Source organism: Malus domestica, chromosome 03 (genome assembly GCF_042453785.1).
Source record: "Malus domestica chromosome 03, GDT2T_hap1".
Classification (NCBI taxonomy): domain Eukaryota; kingdom Viridiplantae; phylum Streptophyta; class Magnoliopsida; order Rosales; family Rosaceae; genus Malus; species Malus domestica.
In genome coordinates, this window is record NC_091663.1 from 7,188,552 (window position 1) to 7,204,928 (window position 16,377).

The 16,377-nt window shown below is 39.0% G+C and overlaps 2 protein-coding genes across 3 annotated transcripts; both read right to left on the reverse strand.

Moving 5' to 3' along the window:
- Positions 1 to 5,679: 5,679 nt before the first annotated feature.
- LOC139194053 (protein PLASTID TRANSCRIPTIONALLY ACTIVE 16, chloroplastic-like) lies at positions 5,680 to 9,569 on the reverse strand. The gene is made up of 5 exons (XM_070818244.1): positions 7,597 to 9,569; positions 6,950 to 7,402; positions 6,775 to 6,843; positions 6,484 to 6,542; positions 5,680 to 6,393 (listed from the first exon to the last, which is right to left on the reverse strand). The coding sequence occupies exons 1-5, from the start codon at positions 8,044 to 8,046 to the stop codon at positions 5,850 to 5,852; spliced, it is 1,575 nt and encodes a 524-aa protein (XP_070674345.1). The 5' UTR covers positions 8,047 to 9,569; the 3' UTR covers positions 5,680 to 5,849.
- A 1,127-nt stretch (positions 9,570 to 10,696) lies between these two features.
- LOC103420478 (uncharacterized) lies at positions 10,697 to 15,447 on the reverse strand. 2 transcript variants are annotated; one of them, XM_017327612.3, is made up of 12 exons: positions 15,227 to 15,447; positions 15,033 to 15,122; positions 14,755 to 14,877; positions 14,332 to 14,496; positions 14,163 to 14,243; positions 13,893 to 14,029; positions 13,542 to 13,586; positions 12,466 to 13,236; positions 12,026 to 12,205; positions 11,794 to 11,928; positions 11,508 to 11,609; positions 10,697 to 11,415 (listed from the first exon to the last, which is right to left on the reverse strand). In XM_017327612.3, exons 1-12 carry the CDS (start codon positions 15,245 to 15,247, stop codon positions 10,773 to 10,775), a joined length of 2,493 nt encoding a protein of 830 aa, XP_017183101.1. In that variant the 5' UTR covers positions 15,248 to 15,447; the 3' UTR covers positions 10,697 to 10,772. The 2 variants fall into 2 exon arrangements, with proteins under 2 accessions (XP_017183101.1, XP_008356772.1); XM_008358550.4 differs by having other exon boundaries at positions 11,794 to 11,925; positions 15,227 to 15,446.
- Between the last annotated feature and the right edge of the window lie 930 nt (positions 15,448 to 16,377).

The window sequence follows — 16,377 nt, forward strand, 5'->3', positions numbered from 1 at the left end:
ATTATATATAGCTTGTAATAAACAGTTGTAACTAACAAGAAAGAATATACATTTCCAAAGATCTCTTTCTCTCTCTAAAATCTCTCAATCTTCTTCTACTCTTTCTCTCTCTCTGCATAACAGTTCTTACCAAATCTTTCAATGGTTTACATGGTATCATAATCGGAACAAGCATAGCAACTTGACAGTTCTTCGATCTTGGTTTCATCTGCTTCCGTTAACATCTCAAGTTTCCTTTGTAATACTGTGATTCTTTATGGTAAATTTGGGTGTTTCGTCTTCACCCTTTCTTCTGATTCTGCTTTCTACAAAGTGTACACACCAAATGTTTGTGGTTTGTTTTTTGTCAAGATTACTTCGCGATTTCATCACAATCTGCAACAATGGTGACAACTTCTCAATTACGTACATATTCTCCAATCTCCAATCACGTCATTGATTTCATCTGTTTCCAGCTCGATAAACATGAAATTGGATGATTCAATTATTTGGCCTTGCATTTCCAAATGCAGTTACTTCTTTAAGGTCATAGCATAATGGGGTTTGTGGATGGTTCAACACCCTATCTTGCCCAGTTCAGTCAAGAATCTTTTGATAACTCTGTAGTCTTATCTGGTGATTCTACCACAAGGGTTCCATCAAATGAATACAAGATTTGGAAGATGCATGATAAAGCATTAATGCAGTTGATCACTACAACTTTTGTCTCCTACTGCAATTTCCTGGGCAATTGGCAGTATTAGTTCCAAAGATTTGTGGACTCGGCTTAAAGACAATTTTCTACAGTCACAAGAACAAGCATCTTTCAACTCAAATCTGAGCTTCAGACTATAAAGAAGGGTAATGATTCCATCACAATATATTTGCATAAAATTAAAGAGGCAAGAGATTTCTTGACTGTTGCTGATGTATTCTTTGATGATGATGATATTGTGATTCTTACACTAAATGGTTTGTCTACTGAATTCAATATAATAAGATCTATGATTAGGGGTCGTGAGATTGTGATATCATTGAAAGATTTTCGATCTCAACTTCTTGTTGAAGAAACTTTGCTTTAAAATGTATCTACATCACCTGTGTTATATGTACTCATGGCACAAAACAATGGTTTTACTTCCAAGAATCAGTCTTTTTCCAACTCTTGTGGCAATCATGTTAGTCCCAACTCTAATGCATACAAGTCTTTTAATAACAACAACAAAGGTAGAAATCAGTTCAATTCCAACTTCAATCCGAAATTTGGCAACAACAAGAATTTTCATTCAAGTCCTGCTCCTGGAATTCTTGGTACATCGCCACCAAAATCACAAAACTATGGCTTTCAAGCTCAAACTTGCCAAATTTGTGGGGAAACAATCATCTGGCCTCTATTTGCCGATTCAGAAATACAAATTCATCACAGGGATGTCAAATTTGTGGCAAGAACAATCATCTTGCTGATACTTGCAGATATAGAAATATAGGTGTAGAAATCAGTTCAATTCCAACTTCAATCTGAAATTTAGCAACAACAAGAATTTTCATTCAAGTCCTGCTCCTGGAATTCTTGGTACATCGCCACCAAAATCACAAAACTATGGCTTTCAAGCTCAAACTTGCCAAATTTGTGGGGAAACAATCATCTGGCCTCTACTTGCCGATTCAGAAATACAAATTCATCACAGGGATGTCAAATTTGTGGCAAGAACAACCATCTTGCTGATACTTGCAGATATAGAAATATAGGTGTTTCTTCATGTTGTCAAATATGTAGGAATCCATATCACAATGCAAAAACATGTTTTCAGAAGACTTCTCATTCTCCAATGAATGCCATGTATGCTACCACATCTAATGGTCATTACTCTCCATTCTTAGTGCCATTTGCACCATCACATCAACAAGTTTGGCTTACTAATTCAGATGCCAATAATCACATGACTTCAGAATTGAATAATCTCACATTAGCAACCCCATATCCATCAAATGAGACAATCTAGACAAATAATGGTGAAGGTTTAGCCATCTCTCATATTGGTTCAACTCTCCTCACAACTCCAATGAAGCCTATTAAGCTTAATTCTATTCTTTATGTACCAAAAATGTCTCAAAACCTATTGTATGTGCATAGAATCTATTTGGATAATAATTGTTGGTTGATTTTCAATGCATTTTCATTTTGGAATCATGACAAAGCCACATGGAGGATACTCTACAAAGGGTTATGTAACAATGGATTGCACCTTATCATCTCACCAAGGTCTCATGGAGTAATCAATAAAGGGCAACTTGCAGCTTTTCTTGGAAAACAAGTTACAATCAGTAAGAGACTAGGTCATCCTTCTAATTCAATAATCTCTTAAGTTTTAAGAACTTCAAATGTCTCATGTGTTGCTGATAGTACACCTTCACTGTGTCAAACATGTTTAGAGGGTAAATTCAGTAAACTGTCATATTCTCCTTCAGTTGCAAAGTGTGTAAAACCTTTTGATATTGTACATATTGATGTGTGGGGCCCTACTCCTTGTGTGTCTTTAAAAGGATTCAAGTACTATGTGACCTTCATTGATCATTGTACCAATTATTGTTGGATTTTCCCCATATGCAATAAAAATGATGTTTCTGCAACATTTGTTTCCTTTTACAATTTCATTTTAAACCAGTTTCATACATCCATAAAAACTCTCTAAAGTGATGGTGGTGAATATATAAGTAAAGCATTTCCAAAGTTTCTTTTTGATAAAGGAGTGAGCCATCAAATGTCATGTCCTCATACACCAAAACTGAATGGGATAGCAGAGAGAAAACATAGACATATTATTGAAACATCCATCACTTCGTTACAATCTGCTTCATTACCATCCTTGTTTTGGTCTGTTGCTTGTCAAACCTCAGTATACTTAATCAACAAAATGTCATCCCCTACATTAGACAATAAATCACCATTTGAATTGCTGCATAATTCAATACCTAAGATCCAACATTTGAAGGTATATGGTTGTTCTTGTTACCCTTGGTTAAGACCATATAACAGCACCAAATTAGAACCCATAGCAACAAAGTGTGTCTTTTTGGGGTATGCATCTAAGTATAAAGGGTATCTCTGCTATGATGTATCTAGAATTTTTTTTTATATATCTCTAGACATGTGATAATTAATGAGATAGAGTTTCCTTACCAATCTTTGGTTCCCAAACATCACTCTGTCACTACTACACCACTACCATCACTCATACAAATACAAATTCCAATACCAGATCACAATAATATCCTTGTTTTGCCATAACCACAAAATCACTCCACATTGAGTTCCTCACCAGGTCCCACACAATTAGGTTCAGTCCCTATACCTAGTTTCATGCCAAATATTGTTATCAATCAAGCTTCAAAATACTCCACTACAATTCCAGTTACAGTTTCAAGTTCAAATTCAGAAGATTCAAGCTTTAGTCAATCCATTGTTGCACCAACAACACAGCCCTTGTCTCCTACACTCTATGTGGTACTTGAATTCCAACATGCACAACTAGAAGTGGTTTTATCTATTCCTTCAATCAATCTTCACCCTATGCATACAAGGTCAAAGAGTGGCATCCCAAAGAAAATTGCTCTACTTGCTGCTATACATGAAAATAGAGGAGTTGATTTGAATCAAATTGAACCTACAACATATAAGTCTGCATTAAAATCCCCAATATGGCATAAGGCTATGAAAGATGAGATTTCAGCTTTACACAACCAAGGTACATGGTCATTGGTTCCTCTACCAAAGCACAAGAACTTAGTAGGTTGTAAATGGGTCTTTAAGATCAAGAAGAATGTTGTTGGTTCAATTGGGAGATATAAAGCAGGACTGGTGGCTAAAGGGTTTAATCAAGAAAAAGGGTATTAACTATGGAGAGACTTTTAGTCCAGTTGTTAAACCTATAACAGTGAGATTAGTTATGGCCCTATCTACACACTTTGGCTGAACATTGAGACAATTGGATGTGAAAAATGCCTTTCTACATGGCATATTGCACGAAGAGGTGTACATGGTAGATTTGTTGATACTAAACATCGAGACTATGTTTACAGATTACATAAATCCTTATATGGATTGAAACAGGCACCAAGGGCCTGGAATGAGAAATTCACTAATTTTCTACCATCTTTGGGGTTTAAATCCACATATGCAGATTCATCATTGTTTGTGAAAGCAGTTGGCAGTTCTGTGGTGATCTTGATATTATATGTTGATGACATCATTATAACAGGAAGTGCAACACAAGCAATCACTGAGGTTATTCAATCTCTCACTCAGGAATTTGATATAAAAGACTTGGACCACTTCAATATTTTTTTGGGATCCAAATTATGCAGAAGAAGGATGGTGTATTCCTATCTCAAGACAAGTATGTCACATATTTGTTAACCAAGTCTGAAATGTTGTTGTCTAAACCATGTGCTACTCCATGCTTGCCCTACAACATATTACTCAAAGATGATGGAAAGCCTTACAATAACCCTGCATTATATAGAAGCTTGGTTGGTGTCCTCCAATACTTAACATTCACTAGGCATGACATTGCATTAGCTATGTCAATTTATGCAAAGCCCTATGGAGTCCCATTTCATGGCTATTAAAAAAATTCTCAGATACTTAAGAGCTACTCAATGATGTGGTATTCATTATGTCAAAGGTTCACTGGATCTCACTGCATATAGTGATGCAGATTGGGCAGGGGACCTTAATGATAGAAGACCAACCATTGGAATGGTTGTGTTTCTGGGGTCTAATCACATTTCATGGTCATCTAAGAAACAAAACATTGTTTCTCGATCATCAACTGAGGCTGAATATCGGACTTTGTCGACTACAGCAACAGAAATCGATATGATCAAACAATTGTTGGCTTTTCTGCATGTTCCAATTTCTGATAAACCTCACCTCTTTTGTGACAACTTATCTGCAATAGCCCTTACTTGCAATCCAATTTAGCATCAACGCACTAAGCACATTGAGATTGATGTGCATTTGGTTCGGGAAAGTGTAGCAAAACAGCAACTGCAGGTGCATTTCGTGTCTTCGAATGAACAATTTGATGATATACTTAAAGGGCTCTTTGCACCACTATTTCAGACACATTGTGCCAATCTCAGGCTCAATTTCTCTTCTCCTGAGCTTGAGGGGGGATATTAGGAGTATTAAGATCCTATGGCTATGGAATTGACATGTGTCAATAGATTACAAAGTTAGTTAAGTTTGTTGTGATTGTAGCTTAGAGTGCAAGCTACTATAGATATTAAATACAGCTTTTAATAAACAGTTGTAACTAACAAGAAAGAATACATTTCCAAAGATCTCTTCTCTCTCTAAAATCTCCCAATCTTCTTCTTCTCTCTCACTCTCTGCATAACAGTTCTTACCAAATCTTTCAATGGTTTACAATCAGCACCAGACGACTGGAAATGTGATCTTAATATATACGTCACCGTATGTATTCCAAGTTTTGAGATTGATCCGGGATCATTTGGTAAGTGTTTTGAATCATTTCGTTATGTTTCACTTTAGTTTTGTGTTTTAAGTGCTTTAAACGGACCGCGTCTGCTTTAAGTTTAGTGTAACTTAGGTCATAAGTTTCTGCAATTAGTTTTTCATATGGTGTTTTTGCAAATGTTCACTTAATTAAGGTTTGGATTATTAAGAAGTCGAAAGAGAGTAATTCATTATTCATTGAGAAAAGACTTTAACCAGTACAAAAATTATTTGCTAGAACTCGTGTAAAATTAAACATCTTCCAAATTTCAATTACACCACAATCTACTACACATTCTTTCACCAAAATAGTCTGAAAAGACTATTACTTGGCAAGTAATTAATCGTCTCACTCATCGTCAACATACACGGTTTCCTGCGTAAACAAGCCCCCGAACACCTTCCTCACTTCTTTCTTCGCATCTGTTTGTTTAGCTTTAGGCTTTGGCTGCTCCTTAGGTTTCAAAGAAGCTGGTTTTGGAGTTGAAACTGGCTTGGAAACTGCTTTCTGCGGAGATAAAGTCCGAGCCTTTGATTGTCCTCTGACGGTCGCAATCTGCACTTTTGATTTTGGCGTCTCTACGGATTTTTGAACTGTATCCACAACTTGTGTGCTAAACTTTTCCCACGACATCCTTGTGCCAATGTTTTTTGCCTTGTTCAAAAGGCCATCTATTGAGGCCCCTGTAGTATCAGCCTTCACTTGAGCATCTTCAGCTAAACTTGACGCGCGAGCTTCTTGCTCGGTCAGCTTTTTTACCTCTTCTTCAAGTTTCTTCGTCGCCTCAGCTGCTTCGCGGGCTCTCTCAGCAGCTATTATTGCCTCTTCTTCCACCTTTGCCTTCGCAATCATTTCTGCATAAGCTTTCCTTCTTCCATCCTCAGGGATGGTACTATATAAAGCCAATAAAGCATGCACCACAGTTAGAAAATCTTCCATATAAAGTAATTTTTTGAATAAGAAAACATGACTAGGGTTCTACCCGAAAAGCTGATCTACAGGCCTCATGGGTGCAGATGGATCGGTATATACTTCCACAACCTTGCCAATCATAAAAATAAATAATTTAAATCAATAGGGAAGCCAACAGAAAAATACTATATACTAGTAACCAATCAATGTCTGTAATAACTTTGAATATACACATATGGGAAGAAAAAAAAGAAGTAATGTTTGATCGATCACATTTATCACAACGGTCAAACCGGCTGAGATAGATAGAAGAGCCCAATTGGCAAAAGATGTGATCTGCAACGTGTTCGGTTTTGTGTACCTTATTTTCCGCCATGGAAGTATTTGAGAAAACATCTGCCACCAGGGCTGCAATCTGAGACTTGGCTACCTAGTTGTGTAATGTTCAATATTATCAGGACAAACTACGAAAGTTTAATGTCAAAAAATAAAAATGAAATCACAACACTAATATTGCATACATTACATTACATTACTTTGTAGTCGTTTGCACCTCCGCCTCCTTCAGCTGACATAACAATGTTATAAGAGCTCTCCGGCGAAAAATCTTCCGTCAAACTTGTCTTTATAAAGGTGTAGCTAACGTCCATTTCAATGACTTTTTGCAAAAACTCAGCGACTGTCAACAACTGAGTTTGCGAGAAGAGGTTGTTGAAGAATGAAGATATGCCATCTAGTACATTGTTCGTTGATGATCCCACTGAGTTTCCATCATAGATTATCGCCACATGGCCAACGCCGGCCAGTTGGGCAGCTTGAATCACCTGCAAGGCGTCAAATGGGGTGACTTCCGTCGTTGGACCATTCTCGGCAGGGCCAATGGTGACGACTACTTTACTGGCGTTTCCAATGGCTTTGGCAATGGACTCAGCATCTTGGAAGACGGATTCGACCGCGTTGAGGCGTTTTGATTCTTCATTCGATATGATCTAGTGTACAAAATGCTTGCATAGCGAAAGATAAGTCTTCTACCACTAAAGCAATCGATACGAATAATGTCGATTTCATTGTTTAAGAAGGCGTTATAATTCCCGTCAAAAAAATCATCATGGTTAATTTTAGAAAGTTTGGTACGAAAGTGTTGCAACTGACATTGTTCATAAAATTGGTTTGAGAAGCTAACCTTGTATTTAGAAGCAACTCGAGCCAACTCCTGAGCAGCACCAAGCTCAGGCACACCAGCCCGTACGCTAAAACCTTCACGTAGAAGGGTCTGCGCTATCCGAACCCCAGCCTGCCCGGTTGCGCCAGCAACAAACACAGTTCCAGGGTCCTTCGCTCTTTGGTTCCCGAATGACAGACCTAAAGAAGGCCGACTCACAACGGGGACCAAAGACTTTACGTCGGGCATTTTGCCGAAATTAAACCGGAAAGGGCTGGAATTGGTGGAGTCATCAGCTTGTCCTTCGTCCGACACTGAACCATCGTCCCCGGACTTACCAAACCGAAACGCAGACAAGGGTCCTGCCCTCTTGGCGAAGACCGAGAGCCTCGGGTTCTTGAGGTTTGTTGCTCTTGATGGATTGGGTGTGGAGGTTAGAAGAAACGAATTGGAAGTGAGAGTTGGAGCCATTGATGCAAAGAGTGGCTCTTTCCCTCACACTTCAGATTTTTTGCATATCCATGACGGGCTCCAGGACAGTACGAGCCTCGGGCAAGAATATTATCTGGATGGGAGGGTATGGGAGCAGGCGAATGAAACGGCGCCACGTGGCACGGTCTATCTACTTGAGGAAAATTGGACACCAAGGATTTTAATGGCGGCCTCCAGAAAATGACATACAGCCATGATATTTCTACATTCCAAAGAAATAATAAGATAGGGATGGCCCGCGGATGCATAGTATGGAATTCAGATCCTCTCCGAATATATCCAAACCCGATGGACTGGAAAATTCTCTCATTGGCGCATTCCACTCGCCCACTTCCTACAAAACCAAGCCCTTGAACAACTCGGATCTCTTTCTCTCTTGAACAGCCCGAATTCCTTAGTCCGTCGCCTCCAGACAGTCTGAAGGGGATTTGAATTCCATAATATGGTCTAAATAACTCAATGTCCATAATTTTGTCAGTTTCGTTGAAGCACCATAAGAGTGAGCAAGAAGAGATCTCGGGAACTTTAATGGCAACACGCCGGTGGGATAGCAAAAATCATGTCTCTCACCGGAGATGCCAACACACGGGTGTGTTTTCCTAGTTACTGAGCAAAATCTCCGGCGAGAGGTTATCTGCTCTTTAACAGAAGTATCATAAGACTCGAAGCCTAAAGCAAGTAGGTCGATGTAACCCAGGACTAATTCATTGGCAAAACAACCGAAAAGCGACATTCAACGGCACGCCATAAAGGGCACGCAGCCGTGGTAAATTCTAGGGAGTAACAAGGAATCCAAGCTAACAAAACAGAATGGTATTGCAGCATGCACAACCTCACAACAATAATCAAGCCATGCCATACTGGTAACAACTACAAATAGATTAAAATCGACAAAAATCGTATTCAAACAGAGGATTTCAATGACGGAAAAATAAACGGAAAACTCAAAAAGGTCGGAGCTGGAGAACTCCTAAAGAAGCTAGTAAATCAAATAAAGAATATTGAATAACCTGAAAATTTTCTAGGGATGCCACATATTACAACCTATTGAATGGGAGTTTTGCTCGGGACTACCTGCGAAAAGTGAAGGATGGACGGGTGAGGGTGGGAAACCAAAAAGGACAACCTAGAAAAACATATTAACTCAGGGAACACAAAAACAAATTTTCAGTCGAAGCCCACCTAAAACCTAAACACAACCTGGCAAGCAAAATATACTCGCGTACTAGCATGCTCACCGAGATCTTCACTACAAAACAGATGAGCTCTCATCCTTCCTTCCCCTTCCATGAGGGTTGCTATCAGCATCCAAGTCCATAACCATAAGCCGCATCTACTTGTGCTTAAGTCAGACAACACGTTACAAATACAACTCCATGCTTCACATCTCCAACAAAACTCACTATCAATTTGCTATTTAAATGCTAATTCTTAAGCTTCTTAAGCATAGACTACTAGCATCCACGGTAACAAACTATTTACTTTAGCAACGGAAATCATCTCGCACCCTCAAAGTTAATCATATACCGCAAAACAAATCCTTTTGCAAATGGCAGTAATACATCAAAATAGATGTGTCATTGTAGTTCTGAAAATGAATAGAAATCCATGCCAAGATGCAGAAAATACTTATGACTAACTATTGAAAGGAAATGAGAGTAAAAACTGCAGCCAAAGATTCACATACCATATGTCTAAATGAACAATTAAAATCACAATTTTTCAACAGTACTGCCCAACGACAGAAAAATATTATCCAAGCAACAAATTTTCCTATCAAAATTAAATGCGACTACCATCCCAATCAACCTTATAGCTGGTATCAACATCAGGACCGGACAAATCCAGACCACAGCACCATGGACAATTTTAGATAAATTAGTCCCAGGAACAACTCTCAAGCTGCCAACCTTAAAATTTAAACACAAATGAAGTAAGAAAGAAACAACAATATACAAACTAGGAGGGGAAAAGAGAGAGATTATTAGATTGAAAGAGGTAGAAAGAGGATTCCCCTAGAGACACTGAGTTGTTCCTCTAAAAAAGCCCATAAAGGCATAGAAAAGCTTACCTGAATCAATGGTCAAAATGTGAATCTGCACATGATCTGCTCAAGTAGTTCACACCTAGTTGACATAAATTTCATCTACCAATTAACCAGGAAGCTAGTTTTAGTAAATGCTCATCAGTGAAACAGACAAGACCTTCAGGTTCTTTACGTTGTAAGAAACAAATAATGTAAACCAATCATACTGCCAGAACAAATTCTACCCAAAATTATAACCAACTTTGCACATCAAACAAGCTAACAATGCCCAAATACAAAATTTAATCAAGTGTTCGACAATTAAAAAAACTAGAACTAAAACCCAATTCAAAATCAAAATCAGACAAAAGCCAATACTCCATATCCATATGATGATGACATCCTATAAAACAACAAAGCATATACACAATTCACAAAAGACAACCATTACCAGAAAATCTAGCAGCAAGGTCTGCATAAAGTTGAACTCAAGGGAATAGCTCAGGAAATCCTCATTTATCCACTTAAACTGCCAGCAGTAAACACAGATTACATTAAACAGTAATAAAAACATAGAAATACTCGCATTCAAACAAATTATACTCATACCAAATCTGAAATGTTATTGCTTAATATAATTGAAAAGTTTAAACATCAGTATCCAAACACAGCAACAAATTTAATGACTAATGCCCTTTTTTGCTTTAAGTGATTCGAGAGCCTTCTTTCGTAACTCAATCTCAAGTTTCTTCTGAATAGCCTCCGTCTCTTCATTGTCACTTGAATGAAGCTCCCTCCTGCCTACATGTTCACAATCTGAAGCAGAAGCACCACTGTAATTCTTCCCTTTCAGCTTCTCTGCACGACGTTCTTCTTTTCTGTGACGTCTCTCCTCGCGTCTTCGGCGCTTCTTCTCCTTCCTTGATCTCTTTTCCTCTTTCCTTCTCCTTTTAGCATCCTTCCTCTCGTCTATTTCAGAATCATTGCTGTAATCATCCTCTGAAGTAACTTCTTGCCTCTCTGATCTCTTATTCTTTCTTTTTCCCTTATCCCCACCTCTGCGTTTTTCACTTTCCTCGGAACCAGATTCAACAGTACCACTTCGATTACCATGATCAACCTTTTCAACTGATGAGTGCACAGATCCAGGTTTACGATGCCTATCACTGTCCTTGGAATTTTTTGAATGAGAGCGGTTCTTTTCATCAGACTTTCTACCATCATCGGGATTTTGCGTCTCACCATGTAGAGAGTCCTTATATATGGTCGGAGACTGTTGTTGATCAGGACTTTCAGGAACCCCCCTCCCAGAAGATTTCCCACTGTCAGGAGTGTAACCATGTCAGACCTACAAATTAAGTGCATCCAAGTAAAATCATATATGCATTATAAAATGTGTTGCAGGCATATTTACCTCTTCATCTCCTGCTCTTTGTTTCTGGAGTCCTTATTACCCAGGCGATTCTTAGAGTACTCTTCCTTGTTACGAACCTTAGCAGGAGAAACTTTCGGCTTACTGATACCACACCAAAAAATCCAAAATTAGTAAAGATAAATTGAAAGAATGAAAATATTCTAATGCTATGATAATTTATTTATTTTGAATTGAATAATACCATGATAAATGATAACAAAGAGTATATCACGATATTCTGATAAATTTTCAAATTCAAATGAACCTAGTATAGTTCAGTTCTTACTCTTCACTTGTGTCTGGACTTCCACGACGAAGTTGTTGTTCTCTTAGTTTCCTTGGAGGACTTGAGCTAACATTACGTGTCATTTGCTCCCTTGGTCGTCTAACTGGACTCTCATCTGGGCTAGACAAACTTCTTCTAATGCAGCATGAAATAGTAAGTACAAAACTAACAAAATAATCAAAGACTAACGTTGTGAGATCATATGAATCAAATAAGCAGCCAAAATGTATACCTCCTTTCTTCACTAGAACTTCTTACGCCTGGTGGAGATTCTGAGAGTATGCGAGACCTCTCTGGTGATGGCAAGAAATCTGTTTCTCTTTTACGCGAATCATTCCCATTCTTTAATTCCCTCTGCAATGACCCATGTGAGCTAGACCGGTGTGGCACGGAAGAAGTTTTTTCAAGGGACCTGTAAACACTGGTTTTTATAAAATCGCTGTTTTTCTCAACATGCCTTATAAAAAAATATCTAAACAGGTAGCTAAGAACTAATTGACAATATGCAACAGAAGTCCCTACAAGGAAAGCTCTCGATAACTTAATCTCACAAAATGAGTACCACTACAGAACTTCTAATGAGCTTAAATCTGGCATGCAATGCACCAAACAAAAGCCTATGGGTCAGGAAAAAAAAAAACAGAATTCTTAAAAAAACAGAGTTATATAAACCTGGTTCTTTCTTGAGGAGATTGTGAGGGAGATCTTTGAAGCTTTGATGTTCTCCTGATTGGCGAAGGGGAATCATGCTGAATAGGAGATGAACTTTGATCATGTGGAGACGGAGACCTATGCGGAGGAGTTGGTGACCTCCTGCTACGAACTGGTGACCTATGCTGCAAGGGAGACACATACCGATCCCGTGTATTCAATGGGGATCTTCGATACGACCGTCGTACAGGTGAGGGTGATCTGCGACGCACAGGTGAGCGAGATCTGCAACGTCGCAAAGGAGAGGGCGACCTGCGACGCCGCACAGGTGAGGGTGATCTGGGACGCCGGACAGGCGAGGGTGATCTGCGGCGCCGGACAGGGGAGGGTGATCTGCGGCGTCGGACAGGGGAGGGTGATCTGCGACGCCGGACAGGGGAGGGTGATCTGCGGCGCCGCACAGGGGAGGGTGATCTGCGGCGCCTGACTGGTGAGGGTGATCTGCGGCGCCGGACAGGTGAGGGTGATCTGCGGTGCCTGACAAGTGAGGGTCTACGCCAATATGGAGAACGTACTCTACGCCGATACGGAGAGGGTGATCTTTGTTGGGAATTTGATCTAGATCTTTGCCTGGAATAAGGTGATCTTCTTCTTGGGGAGATTGAACCCTCAGGTGAATGCCTCCGAACAGTTGTAATAGGCCGTCTTGGTGGAGAGCGATCACTTTCAGAAGAAATGGATCGTCTCGATGCTTTTGGCGACTTGGAAATACTTCGTGATCGGTGTCTTTCACTAAATAATTATAATTATTGTGAGACGCAAAAAAGCCAAGAAATCGAAATTGAATTATCAATGTATACATGAGAAACTCTTGATAAATGGAATATCTAAAAAAAATGTTAGTCTAGTTAAGAAATGAAAATCAAAACGGGAAATTTAAACCAACAAACAACAACAACAAAGCCTTTTCCCACTAAGTGGGGTCGGCTAGGGAAATTTAAACCAGAAGAGAATAAATTACAAGAGTTTTATTTGCTTATAGCAACCAAGCAGTATATTTAAGATTAATGACGGAAGATGATAGTCAAGATAATCACCGAGGAGACAAAGATGAATTTTCTGAATTTGGAGATCTGGAAACCCTGCAGGAGATTACACATATAATCTTTAGAACGACTATGGGTTCTACACAATAAAATTAACAAAAGAAGTGAGAGAACTTTCACATCGAATTGTGTAGACAACAAAACAATATGGCTACAGTATTCCATATAGTTGAAGAACAAGGAAGCATAGTATGATTAGACAAATGGTTACTAGTACCGAAAAGAAACAATTCAACAATTCCCATGCACAGAAAAGTCTGTCAAGCATAAGTGCAAAGCATAGTTATACAGCACACGTAACAACAACACTAATGAATGGTAAAACAATTCCAAATTTCTTACTTGTTCCTTGCCTTCACACCATTCCTCTTTTCAGCTCCTCTTTCATCCTCATAACGATCATTTGAATCCCTTGGTGACATATGCTTTGTGTTTGGCTCCAATGCAGCATTGTTAGCTTTCTTACCAGCCCCTCCTTCCTACAGTAGTTTGAGGAAAAGGAATGAACCCAAATAATTGCAGAAGCTAGCTGAATGCATGAAAACACAAACAGAAGTTAAAACAAAACGACCCAGCTCTAGAGAATGGAACTCCAGCATGAAATATTATTACCATCTTCAACATCTCTTGTTGATCTATCCTCTCCTTCTCTTTCTTTTTCTGAATTTCGTTTGCAAACCTGTCTGCCTCCTCCTGCAAGAATCCATAACACAATATCATTAATAAAGCTGTATCATCTCAACAGACTTGGAACACGATTTGACACTGAAAATATAATAACCTTCTTTTTCCGTGCTTCTTCTTGTTTGGCATCCAAAAATTGTTGAGGTACACCGCTAGCATTGTTTTGCGCACTGATAAGCAGCGTCCAAAGCTCTTTCATAAACTTCACAGTATTTTTCTCCATAAATCCAGTAAGCGATATTTGAATTTCCTTCCCATTCACCTACAAATTGTAGCAAACATATGCAGTTCAAACAACATAACTATTAACCACAAATGCACAGACCCAGGGATCTCATACCAACAAATCTTACCAATAAATAATCAAAATGAACACAAGTTGACATCTAGGTGAAGGGCCATGACAACATTTATCACTATGGAAAATCATATAGTTCGCCCTCATTATTAACTAGACATACTTATGCACTAACGAAAAGCCATAATTAACAGTAAACCTACCAGCTAAGCAATAAATTACCTTTCCTTCCAAAAGACCATAAATAAAGTTGATAAGAACTTCATCTTCAAACCCAAGAAGCTCCGTTGCCCGATTAGCAATCCACGGGCGCATAACATCCATACTCACCTTCGACATATCGACCTACAACACATAATTCATCCACAATTAACCACACCAGTTGGTCAAGCCCGATTTCGACAACTCTTAAGCAATACCCAATTCTCAAAAATTAACAAAATTTATATGCAAATTCAAATTTCGATTATATTCGAACAAAAAAAAATTAAGAGACTAACCAAATGTTCCAATTCAGGTGCAAATTTCTGAGATTTCATTAGCTTGGCTTGCTTATTGGAAAACCTAGTGTCCTGATCGGCGGACGTACCCTGAACAAACACAATCCAAATAAATCAATCAGTAAAATTAGAGCTTCTGAATTAGAAGATCTGGGTTAGTTAATTGAGTCGAAATCCGATACAACTCGACTTACCCTGAAGAACCCACCAGACATTTTCAGGGTCTGCGACAATGAAAGCTGAAGGCTTTCTGTGAAGATTGAGGGGAGAGAGAAAGAAGGTAGCAGAGCGGCCGGTGTGTAGTTGAGCTTTACGCCATGTTTGTGGGTAGTGGGGGAACTTATTCTCACGGTTGGGAATAGGGTCGGTACGAGAGACTCGAGAGAGACCTCATAAATTGTGAGACTGTATTGGGCCAACGGCCCAATATGCCCAAATTGAGAAAGTTTGGAGAAAGTATACCATTACCAATGCTTCTTACCGTAGAAATGATTTCTGAATTTTATCCGTAATTTAATTTGAGTTCTTATGTATTAGTTTTTTTTTAAGACTTCGAATTTAATAATGTGTTGTACCATTGCGTTTTTCATTAATGCCGTCTATTTTTTTATTAAATTTAGGTGTATATTAAGAACTCAACTAGCCACGAGTTCAAAGAAGTATCATTCTTCTTTTATTAGGGACTCAGGGCTTAACACAGTCTCTTTTCTCTCTCAATTTGTCCAACCCCATTATAAAGAGTATCCATTGTCCTTATATAAGCCCTCAAAGAGCCCTAAGTTCCTGAGCTCAAACCTTTCACCGCCTTTACATTTAACGCGCTGAATACGTAAACCTAATATGTTAGATGCCCTTTCGCTCTTTGGCCAGCACGTGGCAACAAAGTGAAATCTGTTCAGATTCACTTGCATGCTTTCTTGGGACCACTCATGTCGAACGCCTTGCTCAAATATGAAGTTGGTGGGAACCCACACCCAAATGACCTATCTGTCAGCCTTTATGTCCTTTCATAGGCTTTTGTTCTCTTGGATAGCCTCCATATAGCCTGGAGTTGATTTCTAAGTAGACATGTCTCTCTATTCCTAGGACCTCATGTATGTACACCATCTTGCCCTTAGCGGTCAAAAGGTACTTTATGGGAAGCATTTGGCCTTGTTGTTGATAGACAATTTAGAATGTTAGCGGTCTTTTATAGCCCTCGAGATCGTCCTCTCAATCTTGTCGAGCATTGTCTTCCTTTGGGCATGTCTGTCCTTGGGCCGATGTTCCTTGATTCGGTGTTCCTTGGACTCTTGGGGTTGAAAATGACCTGCATTAACATATTATGAAGTATAACTAACATGTG